Genomic DNA, 12,631 nt, shown 5'->3' on the forward strand with positions numbered 1-12,631 from the left:
TATAATTTGAGATTAAAAGATTTATGTTATATATTAACATTTAATAGAGAACGGAAGATAGCAATTATTATTTCTATTTTTGACCAGTGATTACAGAGGTTCTTTCTTTTCACATTCCATCAATAAATCCAAAGAACTCACAATCACAAGAAAATTGACAAAAAAGCATTGCAAAATGAATCCTGCAAAATAAAATTCCATAACAGACTTGTACTGCATTTGGGTACCATCACCATGCACATTTTTTAAGATATGCATTTGAAAATCATAGAAATGAGACTGTAAATTTTGAGAGAAGAAAGTTGGTCTCCAGGTGTCACTTGCTGGAAGACATGTAGAATTGGTGCAACATTTTCATAAATATTGGAGCTTTTGAAATGATGATCTAAAACAACATGAAACCTCTATTTTTTGCTCCATGGACATCCATTCCAAATCAGATAATGGATATATGTAACTACCATTAAGAGAAGAACTGAATTAAAAGTGAAAAATTTCCAAAAAAAGTGATTCTGCTGCTGAATTTCCTTAGAAAAATATGAAGTACAAACTATGCACCCAGAGGCCTGGTGGTTCAATTATTAAAAGTATTTAAGGCGAAATAGATCCTGACTGTAAATTACAACTGGAGCAACACCGATTGGTTTTATTAAGTGTTGCCAAGTTTGAAACAGTATTTAAGCCTTCTTCTCTCATCCCCTAAATCTTTGATGTGTCATAACCCAATAACCAATTAAACATATTGTCTTTCAGTATATATATATATATATATATGACTCATATTACCAATACAAAGTAGCACTTATCCTTGGATTCCACACTGTATATATGGTATTACTGATTGGATCCCACACTGTATATATAGTATTATGGATTATACTGAGTGTCTGATTATAAGAAAGAAATTTATATAGAAATACACAAATATAATTGAACAGTCTAGAGTTATTACTAATTCCAAGCATAAATCAAACTCTTGTTACAAGTAATGGCACCCATCAACCTAGCTCTCATGCACCAGCACTCTTAATCCACTTGACCAACCATAAATCCCAAAACAAGGATGAAACAAGGTTGAAGGAATGGTCCTGGGGTGCATGGGAACCTGAGATTCATTTCATCAATATGTCCAACATTCTGACATATGTTAAATTAGAAATCAGTCAAGTTGTAAAAAGATTTAAATAATTCAAGGTTTCTGAGGTTCTCTAAAGTGAGAATTCACTTTCAGCATTGTTCCCTAAGTGTAAATAAGGAATTGCTAGTTGAGAGGTACCTGGTCTTCTACTGCCTTTTGGTCAGTCTCTTGCAGCCATGATCCCAGGATTACACTGTCATCCACATGGCACATGGAACGTAACAATGATGTTGTAGTATTGGCTGGGTTATCAGTTAGTGTGAACTCTGCTACAAGTTCTCTAAGTAGGCTGGTATATGTTCCTGGTAGACAAAGGATAAATCTGATTATGAAAGATAACTATCAGTAATAGTTTGTCAGAATGCTCGGGAGAGACTTTGAACAAAAAGGTGACAAATTTTGCTTAAAACACTTCCCCTTTTCTTACAAACATGTCAAAACAACAAACCAAAAATGATGCCCATACCCATATGTAATGTATATACAGTAAATTTAACTTTGCAATGGTCTACTCCAAAGAAGTATGTCAAACTTTCCACTTTTATGTGACAAGTTCTGTGTCCTTGTCTTCTGATAATATGTGCACATTCATAAAGCTGAGAAATGACATCTACATTATTTTTATGAAATTATCTGCCAGCAAATTTTGTGATTCCAGTTATGAACAGTGTTATGTCATATGTTCCAAAAATATAATTTTTTTCTCCATTTAATTCGTATATTTTTTCTAAACATTTTGGATCTAAGTAATCTGGAAGAAAGTTTCTGAATGAAGGTCAGAGCGATGTGTTTTCAGGGTAGTTATTCTCAGGATGTGTCACTCCATAATCTAAAACAATTAAGACAAACATCGAAATACTTTACCTTCATACGTCTGAGGGGGCAAGAGAAGCAGTACATCATAGAGCCTGAGCCGCACCATGGCTCCGCAGGCCTTCAGGTGGGACCCATACAGCTTGAAAATGCTGGGCAAGCTGGAGCAAATGAAAAAAAACCAATTTTTAATGCCAAAATCTTATATTTCCTGGAAAATAATTTATTCCACTTTTTTATTTATTTGCAGCTCCATGTTATTAGAATTTTTAAAGGAGGTCTGTTTGCTTGTCTGTCTGTCCATTGTGTTAGGTTTTGAATTTAGGTCAGCTTATAGCCAATGTGATGTGGCATCTGTGTTCCAAAAACACAACTGTTATTAAGGCATTCTTAAGACAAATTCCAACTGGTTATGATTTCTGTATGAAAGCTGAGTTAAGCTCCCTGAGAATGGAAAACATAACAGAACTTTTCCAATCCAAATTACACCAAATGCTTAAAGAAGTGGTTGAATTATGCTTTATTATGTTCTTTAACTTCTTCCATAAACTTAACTGAGTAGGTAACTAAGCTTAAACTTCTGCATATGTCACTGTCAAGTGGATATTGATAAGTGTGCATTTTGTGACATGTCATCATCCAATTTTTACATTATAATATCATCCAACCCACTTGATATATTCATGCATGTCATGACTAAAATGATTAAAACAGTTGAGCAATGAATAAAATAAGTATATATTTCAATATTTTTAATTGATACCCCACTCACAGCGCTTCAGAGACTGACCTAAATGTAAAACTTAGAAAACAAATAGACAGACAAGGGTAAGACTAAATGTCACAGCAATGATCCTGGCTGAACATATATAAAAATGAAGCCATCTAAGACAGCAAAGCTTGCTTGCATGTATTCATTCCGAAACAAGAACCCGTATTTGAGAACACTCACAATATCAAGATCAAGTGATAATAAAGATTTACTATGTGAAGACATACATCAAGGTTATTCTTTTGTATGAAATAATCATGCTGTACTTCCAAGGATGTATTCCCATATAAGTTTTGATGACTGTACAAGCACCAGGGTCCAAGAAACTCAACTAATCATCAAAGTCATAATAATCAATGATAATTCAAAAGTAGGTAACAGTAATAGAGAGATAGAGGTAGGCTGCTGTGCCCAAGTTGCCTAGCTGAAACAATGAAAGGGAAGAAGAGTGAAAAATAGACAGCAGTGAGATAATTCTGGCACAGTGGTGTAGCGAGATCCTCAGCTTCTAAGCACAAAGCTACTTTCTTGAATGTAGCAGCAACAGTAAACGAGATACTGACTTAAAATAAAAAGCATAAATTTGCTAATGCACATGCTAACCATGCTGTTGCCACTTGTTGATGACACTGGGAATATAGCATAAGGCATTTAACTATTAACAAGTTCCTAAAATTTTATGGATGAAACGATAAGTGGCAACAAAATATCTTTTTCAGAAAGGTAGCATTACCTAGTGTTATTGAATATACATGTATGTATAGGATATATTGACACATGAGTATGTCCCTGGCTGTATTCTGTAGTTTCAAAATATTTCATTTGTTACCAATTTTTATTGATTTCGTTGTTGCTCTGAACCACGAATTCAAAGACCCAATAAAAAATATACATGTGATGCTGAATCCCAATCCCCATTTTCTGATTGATACATTTCTTAAGATCAACAAAGCTAAGTTATCTGATAAATCAATTTCACTACTGTAACCTGTTAATAAAATATGACCTTTACATGTGTGTGTTATATTTTAACCCTTTGCATTTTTTATAAACCATTATATATCATTTCACTTCACATTAATCTATTTGGCATCAAGCAGCTGTTATTTCCATTCACAGCCTTATTTCAATATGCTTTGAAATAAGGAGTGATAGAAAAAAGAAAGCATAATGTTTTCAAATACAAATAATATATTGAAATAAGAAAGAATAATAAATGATACTAGTATATGGAAATTAGATTTACTACCTATTCAAACTGATATTTCATTAAGTGAAAATGCTATTAAAAAAAATCAAATTCTCTTGAAAGCAAATCTCATTCATTTTTAATCCAAATGAAGAACAAGACTTCAAGAACTATTGCTTAATGCACAAGCACTAATTAAGCACCATGTATATACAACAATTACAGCAGAATGTTAAAACTTTAATTTCGTTAATTTTTGGACAAAAACATTGAATCAACATCATGTCAATCAAGTCAACTGGTACACAAATATTTTTCATGTAAAAAATAATACTGAAATTGCAAATTAAACAAGTTCAGATTTCTCAAAGCCAAAGATAATTAGGTCCATTTTTTCTCACATTTTTGCTTGAACTTGAGCTACAATTATCCAGTCAGCATGAACTGACTTGACTGATGAAGTTTTAAGGTCCAATAATACAGAACACTCTCCTTCATCAGTGATGTCTTCCATTTCTCTAATGGTCTCCATGATATATTTAACATACCAGTTGTGGAAGTGTGATTTTAATTCTACTTTCTAGTCATTATTGATTGTCCAGTGGTTGAAGTCATATCACACCTTAGGCAAGCACCCACAAAGGTGTGATTCCATCATCTTTCAACTAACAGAACAACTTTATGGACAGTGATTTAAATCAGAGATTATACACATGCTCAGTGCTTCTAAGCCAACAGTAGGCCTGCAAAGACTTTAACAATTCACAATGTCTGTTCTAGAGTAAGAATAACAGAAATCACTAAACCTTGCACATGTAAGTCACTAATTGATTTGAGAAGATTTAAGCACTTCACAGTGTCTGTTATAATGTAATAATCAGAGATATATCTACACTTTGGGCTTGCATAAGCCACTTGTTGGTTTGAAAATAATTTTAACACTTCACAGTATCTGTTTTAGTGTGAGAATCATAGAAATCTTGGACTTATAAGCCCCTAGTTGGCCTGCAAAGACTTTACCACCTCAAAGTGTCTCTTCTTCAGTGAGAATTACAGATATCTCAATACTTTGGACTTGCAAGTCACTAGATGAACTGAGAAGACTTTAACACTTCACATTGTCTGTTCTAGAGTGAGAATCAATTTGTATAAGCCACAAGTTGGTTTGAGAAAACTTAAACACTTCATACTGTCTGCTCTAGTGTAAAAATCACAGATATCTTTGGACTTACAAAAGCAACTAGTTGGTTTCTGACACTTCACAGTATCTATTCTAAAACAATAAACATCTGAAGTAACAAAACCTAGTCTATTGGTGGTACTTACTGATTCAACATGGTTAGGGCACATTCAAGTGGAGCCAGCAAACGTCGTCTAATGTCCTCTGTCACCAGCTCACGACAATACATCAGGAAGCTGATCATGGCTAAAATGGAAAATTTAACGTTAATACAAGTGAACAGTAATAAGGATGTAACAGAGGCCTAAAAGAATGTACCAGAGTGCCTAATCCTGAGCTTTCCTGAAAGAAGAACTTTGCAAAGAATATAAAAAACAACTTTTCAATATCTTTGTTTAATGCTTATATTGCACAAGTGAATCTTCAATATTAAATGTCATAGTTTAGGACATTTTTACTTAACTGAATTCTATTACTGCCTTTCAAAGCAAATAATCCTACACGTCAGAATTGGCTGCAAATTGTTACACCTGGTAAACATGCTCAGGAAATTTATTTAATGTCTTCAACATATCCATCTACAGCATATTACCTCCCTTTGTTCTCTTTGGTCTCGGACATGTTCGTCCTCTAATACAGGCCCTTATGTACATCCATAGTATCCTATGTGGAAGTAAACTTTGTGGTCTCTTAAGACATGTGGTTTCATCTCTTGGGAAAGGTTGTGATTTAGAAATTTAAACGTAGCTTTTAACAATAACAATTTTCCAGTCATATCACTACAATGTCTGCAGTGCGGCAGTTTAAAGTGATGTCTAGCACTGGGGCATCATGCCGCAGACATGTAGCATGATGTCCCACCCAGTCACATTATCCTGACACCAGGCCGACCAGTCCTAACACTAACCTCTTAATGCTGAGCGCCTAGCGAGGCAGCTGTTAGTAATATTTTTAGAAGTCTTTGGTATGACTCGGCCAGGGTTCGAATCGATGACCTCCCGCATCTGGGTCAGATGTTCTAACCACTAGGCCACCAGAGCTGTCAGGAAAAAGGTTGTCTTTGCATTGGTTTGACTATATTTGCTATAATGAGAATATGAAAAGTTAAATTTGTATTTGTTAAGTTTTCACAATTACTTCCACTGCAAATACTACTGGTCATCTTCTTGATTATATTGTTATGACTCTATGTTCTTAAACTTAAGCAAAAACCAAAAGGTTTTGTAAAATTCAAAACATAATTTATTTCCCTAAAATATAAAGTGCTTAGATTTTAAAGCCATTAAACCAATTTGTCCATTTTTAAATATATTTCTGAACATTTATGAGTTAGACATTTTTTTAAAAAACACAGCAAGCACAATTAAGGAAAATACCACTTCTGGCAGACAAGAGCCATTCTGCGTGCATACTTGTATGCATATGTCGATGACCTGACTAGATTTTAATTTAATATTAGCAATTTTGTAAATTCTTGAAATTTTTAAAACTTTCGGACTTAGACATTTTGTTATGCATCGAGAGCATACATGCTTCAGAAATAAAAATCTTGTAAGACATACACTTCTGTAAATAATTATATATTTTAAGAAATTAAAGTGTTCAGTATTTATTAAGGGAATATGATAAAAAAGACATCTAACAGCAAGGAAGGTAATTAAAAAAACTAACAACATTGCATGGAACACTATCCATGTTATATCTCAAACTTTTGCCAGCATCTTAAACCTATGTCTGACCTACCTCTTTGATTCCTGCATGGCAGACATGATTACAGCATTTTATACAGTGTAGCAAACAATGTAATATGAGATGATCTGAATCATAAATTTCTGCCTTTCGGTTTTATACATGGATGGGTTTGATATCAAAACCATTCTTACCCTTTCCCCATCTTGTTACTGGATGGCTTCACTATGTGGCAATGTGCATACAATTTACATTGTTTTGGTTAACATTTGTTTCTGTAGAATTGTCCAGCATTCCGATAAATATCCAGCATTTTCAAACATTATCTCCAGCAAATTACTTCTGACCACATAACATGAAATGAAAAGTACCCCAAAACAATGGCAAGCAATTCTATTGTCCATTGAGAGTATCTTGGTAGAGTAAATGAGTTGCTAAGCCTTTAAACAAATACAATTTAACTTACAGCCCAGGGCCCCTGCCCTTCCTTCAAGGGTAACCTGCCAGGTAAAGGCATCTCCTCTGACCTTCTCTGACTCTAGTTCCTTCACAGACCTTGGGAAAGCATTCCTCCACAGGGATAACATGCGAGGTAGGTGGCCCTTTACTACAGGTGGTCCTAGTAAAAGAAAAAAGGTAGATAGTAATTCATATACACTACTAACCAATAAAGATAATACTTATACATTTGTGTAAATCTCACAATGATAAAAGAACGTTATCTCCTTTCCTGAAATCAACAGATTAGTTTAATACAATGAATAATGTAGATTCAAAATTTCAAAAATTTCAATGATATTTTTTCTTCTGAATATTATGTCTGAAAACTATTATCATGTCAGTATATTTCTGTCAACCACCATTATGGTTCTATCATATCACTTGTTACCAGCATATTTAGCCCCATACTCTGATTCTTTAACAATACTTAAGTCAAAGGTTTCTCTTGCAAATACAAACAAGATAATTTAGTGATACTGTCAATACAATTTATAAATTTATAGCTTTGAATACTGCCACATTGTCCAAATATTTTTGTGTAACATCATACTGACTGGCTCTAAGTATTTTGAGCATGAAACTGTCAAACCCCTTAACATGTTCTTGTGTAGACCTTATAAGTCATTACCTAGAGCCATGAGGGCTCCCAATATGAGCCAGCCTGATTGAGTTCTCTGTAGACACAGCCTGCTGTTCTGGGATGCTGTTCTCAACAGGTCCTCTGCTATACTGAACAATTGCTGAAAGAACAAAGGTAATATTTTTTTCTTTACAAATTAGTTTAGGTGACGAGTGATCAGAAAGTGCTGAACAATGTTGTAATGAAAAATATACACAAAAAACAACAACAGCAACTGCAATGGTTTAAGAGTACATCATCTTTCTGTAATACCCGTGATATCAATTGGGTTGTCAGATTTAGGGTTTGCAAAACTTTCAATATGGACATTGAATTGGAAAAGATGATGATATTTATTGTTTGAAAGATTTCATTTTGTTTGAAACTCTGAGAATGGCTGTAAATTCATGCAGTAAAAATGGAGGTTCTATCTAGTAACTGGTTCAAGATGATGCATTAGGGTTTTGCAGTAGCAGCTCTAACTCTGTCTTCATCAATGAACTGTCTTTATACAAGGTTGTATGTTTATGGTAAGCAGCCCAGATTTCACTGACTCTAAAAATGGAGAGGATTTATTTTAGACTTTATGAATTAACAAATGTCAAATATTATTTAAGGAGCTTTTGATAACCAAGATGAATATTTTGGAACCCAATATTGTGCAATATTTGTAACAGAGATTTATATTTGGGCCTAAAGACAATATCATATCTGGGATTAGATGGATTTGAGGACAGTTGACTGAAAATCCAATTTTATTCATCTGACATAAAGTGATGGTTCACTACCTCAACAGAAATCTTTTCTAAAAAGGAATTTCAAAATGTACCCAAATTCTGTCAATGTCTATATACGGGATCAAGAATCAACTGGTAAAATTTACAAGCTGATCCGGAACCATCATTAATTTTAGGCTTTACTACCTAACCAGATCAAGACCTCCCAACCTGTCTGCCAATCTGGGGTCGATATCCAGGACTGTTGACATTTATCTTATACCTGCCCAAGTCCACTAGGGTTGGCTGCCTTAGTATGTCCTTACCCTTAGCTCTAATTTCCTCAGCATGATATAGCCAAAAAAGTGTTAAGTGTTATTAAAACCAACAAACATTTGTCCTTGATGTGTCAAATAAGTGGAAGAAATGTCAGTTTATAGTAAAAAATAAGCCATACAAATTTGGTCTCTTCCACAACAGGAACAAAACAGTCAAGATTGAGCTTTGGGTTACAATGAATGGGATGTATAAGCAGAAGTGCATACTAAAGGTTTCAGATTTCAAAGCTTTGAACCCATTTCCTTCTGCCCATTTCTGAACTCTTGAGTTTATCTGTAGCTGATGTTCAATAGTATGCATACTCTTTCATCTAAGCAGATGAAAAAGTTGTTGACAAGAGCAGTCAGTTCCTGGATTAAAACAGTTCAATGTACTGTTAATTTTTATGTTGAGTAGGATGAATGACAACATGTCCTGGGGTATGAACATCTCCAGCAGATAGCTTTCAGAAAGACTGCAGACTACCAAAATTTTCTTTCACAAAATTGGAGTTAAAGCTGGGTAGATTGCCCCTTAGACCTAGGTCAAAAAGGTCATTCATTATGCTCTGCTTTCTTGTGGTGTTATAAGTTTTCTATATGTCAAAAAAGATGGTAACATTATTTCCATTCTATATGAAAGCTTCTCTAATAAATGTATAGAGTCTGACAAGACGGCCTATTCTGATTGTCTGATTTCTAAACACACACACACACACACACACACACACACACACACACACAGTTTCTTAAGGATATGGGATGATAGTTGGAAGAGTTGCTATAGTCCTTTCTAGCTGTGTACTGAAAGCTATATATTAGTGTTTCAGAAACTGATAGTGGATATCACCTGATCCTAGTAAAGTGTCATGGACTTGATCAAGAGAGTTTGTATTTCACTAAAGTGAAATGTTTATTATAATCTTCACTGTTATCAGACCTGAAATTTTGAGGAACCTTTTCATTCAATTTTTGACATGGCAGAAGTTTTCAGAATAATGTTTTTTCTGCAGTTTTTGAGAATGCTTTGTTAATATATTTCAAAATTTTGATATTGTCATGACCAATTAATCTGATTTATTTAAATGCTTGATACATCTGCTTTTATTTTTGCTAATAATTTTTGTACCATGTTCTATACTGATTTAATAGAGAAGCAGGAGTTCAACATAGAGACACAGGATCTCATGTTTTCCTATTGTTTTCTCTAATGGTATGATTAGCTTTAGTTTGGTATTTATTCAGATAATCAGCTACTTTACTGGCACTGAAATGTTTATTTTTTCACCGTCTGATGGTGGAAGAAAGAAAGGATTAAATGCATTTTGTAGTAAACATGACCCATGCAATATTGGTACATACCTCCAAGACAACAGCTGCCCTTCCTGGGCAGGGAGGAACATATGCACAAAGTTTTATATAAATGTATTATGTAGTGCTGAATTTACTGTCCAGAATTAAGTGCAATGGCTAAATCTATTTTTAGTGACAGGAAATTTCACCTCTGTACTACCAAACCTAACATAAAACTGGGTCATTTCCTAGGGCTAAGATGAATACATGTACCAAATTACATTGAGTGTGTGTGTGTGACTTGGATTTTTAACATAGCTTTAACAATTTTTCAGTCATATCGTTATGATGTCTGCAGTGTGGCAGTTTATAATGATGTCTAGCATTGGGGCATCATGCCATTGACATGTAGCATGATGTCCCAATCAGTCACATTATCTTTGGTATGACTCGGCTGGGGATCAAACCAACGACCTCCCGCATCCAAGGTGGATGGTCTAACCACTAGGCCACCAGAGCGGTCCAAATTACATTGAAATCTTTCACTAGAGCTTAATTCATCATCCAGACACCAGAATGGATGGATACTCATTCATCTGACTGCCTCGACAGACAACAGTAAAGAATAACACCCTGCAACTTTCATTATGAAGTAACAAGAAACCCAATTTTAAGTTACAGTAACTATTTTCAGTAGCATGCGTTCAATAAAAGTAATGTTGCACTTATCAAAGAAAAGTTTTGGAAAACAGGGAACAAACATCACTATACAATACCTATGTAAGGCTAAGTGTTCCCTATTTCCATCTTGCTTTTATATTTACAAACAAATGCAAATTTACTCTTTTGCATGGCTCTTTGACATCTCTGCCAAACAAGAAATGGCAACAGCTAAATTTTCCTTGTGATGCCAAAATCAATGCTATCCCAAAAATCAGAAAAGTGATTTAAAGGCAGATGAAATGATATTAGGTCCTTATCACTGTCATGATAATATGGACAATTTTCAATGGCTGTCTGAAAATGCCTTCTGCATCATTATATATTTACAAAGCATGTATCCATGATATTCTTCATCTTTGTTTTGAATGATTGCAGGAACTAAATGTCAAGAAAATGTTGAAACAGGAAAAGATTTCATTGTTGTACAGTGTTACTAAAGCATCTTCTATCAGTAATTGAGATCAATGATGCATCTTCCCTTCTGTGGTGGAGATTTCACAGGGCCATTGTAAGAATTTGAACAAAGTTTATTCAAATAAGGATTAGGATTTCTTACAAGCTCAATGTAGATGATCTGTGATCTTGTGCAAGTAACATTAATTTCTGAACTGCTCTTAGATATGATTCCAATGGTCCCTAAAGAAGCCGTTTTTGTGACAGCAATAGCAACAAACACTAACAGCACTGGAATCGCAGCAAGGAATGGGAACATTCCTCCATCATGTTTCATCATTGCAACCCCATCTTCTGACAACTCAAACGTTATCCTGCAACGGTGAACTTTTTGGCTGCTTCAACTTGTTTCTCCTGTGACAGTGTCAACATCAGTGGTGTGTTTCCAGATACTTTGTCTGGAGAAAGTTTTAAATGAACTCCGATTTGTTTTTACATCACAACTGCAAGCTTCCTGAGTTGAACACAGCACAATGTGAAAGTTTATCCTGGTGAATTATTTTATTTGAAAAATAATAGGCTCTTTTCTGCTTATTTTAAAATGAAGGCCCTACCTATAAGCCTCTTCTATATGTTTCCTTTTGATATTACCTTTCCTTTAGCGTGAGGAATGCCAAGGGGACACTGGTACACTCCACCCAGGAGTGCAGCCAGAGCACTGCTGTATCCTGACACAGCCTCTGGAGATGACTTCAGCTTGTCCATTCTCTCTACACAACGGTCAAGCAATGGAGTTAACTGTGATGGAAGAGCAATGGCAATGCTTCCAAGACACCATGAAGCTGCCAATCGTGCAGGTTGATTTGGATGTATAAGCACTGATATTACTGGCTCTATGATTCCTGAAATGATAACATATTTCTTTTATTTAGGAATATTACAGCAAAACAAAAAGACCAGTTCCCTGGCATAATCTAACCTTAATTAAGCATCTTAAGTTATAAAGGCTGATGTATTCTATCAGACCAAGTGATTATTATTAATTGTCTTTAAAATGACTATACTATTCCTTAGAAGTGACATGAAAAAGGGTTATTCAAAAGAAATCCTTTATAATACAGCTAGCCATGAATAATAGATTTCCCAAAATCAATATGAGGAAGTAATGTGTTGCTATTTGGATGGTAATACAGATAAATGGAAAGAGGGAGTGAGAGAGAAACAGACAAAAAAATAATTGTTTGATATATAAAAAAAAGAATAATGAATAGACAATTGTTTGGTTGCT

General features: G+C 34.5%; 1 protein-coding gene across 3 annotated transcripts in view; it reads right to left on the reverse strand.

Moving 5' to 3' along the window:
• Positions 1-12,631, reverse strand: part of LOC149804999 (HEAT repeat-containing protein 5B-like) — a 179,125-nt gene that overhangs the window by 69,461 nt on the left and 97,033 nt on the right. For all 3 annotated transcript variants that reach the window (XM_089946429.1, XM_089946427.1, XM_089946428.1), the window contains exons 10-15: positions 11,995-12,245; positions 7,911-8,022; positions 7,248-7,400; positions 5,239-5,338; positions 2,003-2,112; positions 1,277-1,440 (exon numbers count right to left, since the gene is read on the reverse strand). In XM_089946429.1, the coding sequence (XP_089802555.1) occupies positions 1,277-1,440; positions 2,003-2,112; positions 5,239-5,338; positions 7,248-7,400; positions 7,911-8,022; positions 11,995-12,245 (890 nt within the window). The remainder of the gene's footprint in view (positions 1-1,276; positions 1,441-2,002; positions 2,113-5,238; positions 5,339-7,247; positions 7,401-7,910; positions 8,023-11,994; positions 12,246-12,631) is intronic.

This window comes from Sinohyriopsis cumingii, chromosome 2 (assembly GCF_028554795.1).
Source record: "Sinohyriopsis cumingii isolate HCF-2022 chromosome 2, ASM2855479v2, whole genome shotgun sequence".
NCBI classification, from domain to species: domain Eukaryota; kingdom Metazoa; phylum Mollusca; class Bivalvia; order Unionida; family Unionidae; genus Sinohyriopsis; species Sinohyriopsis cumingii.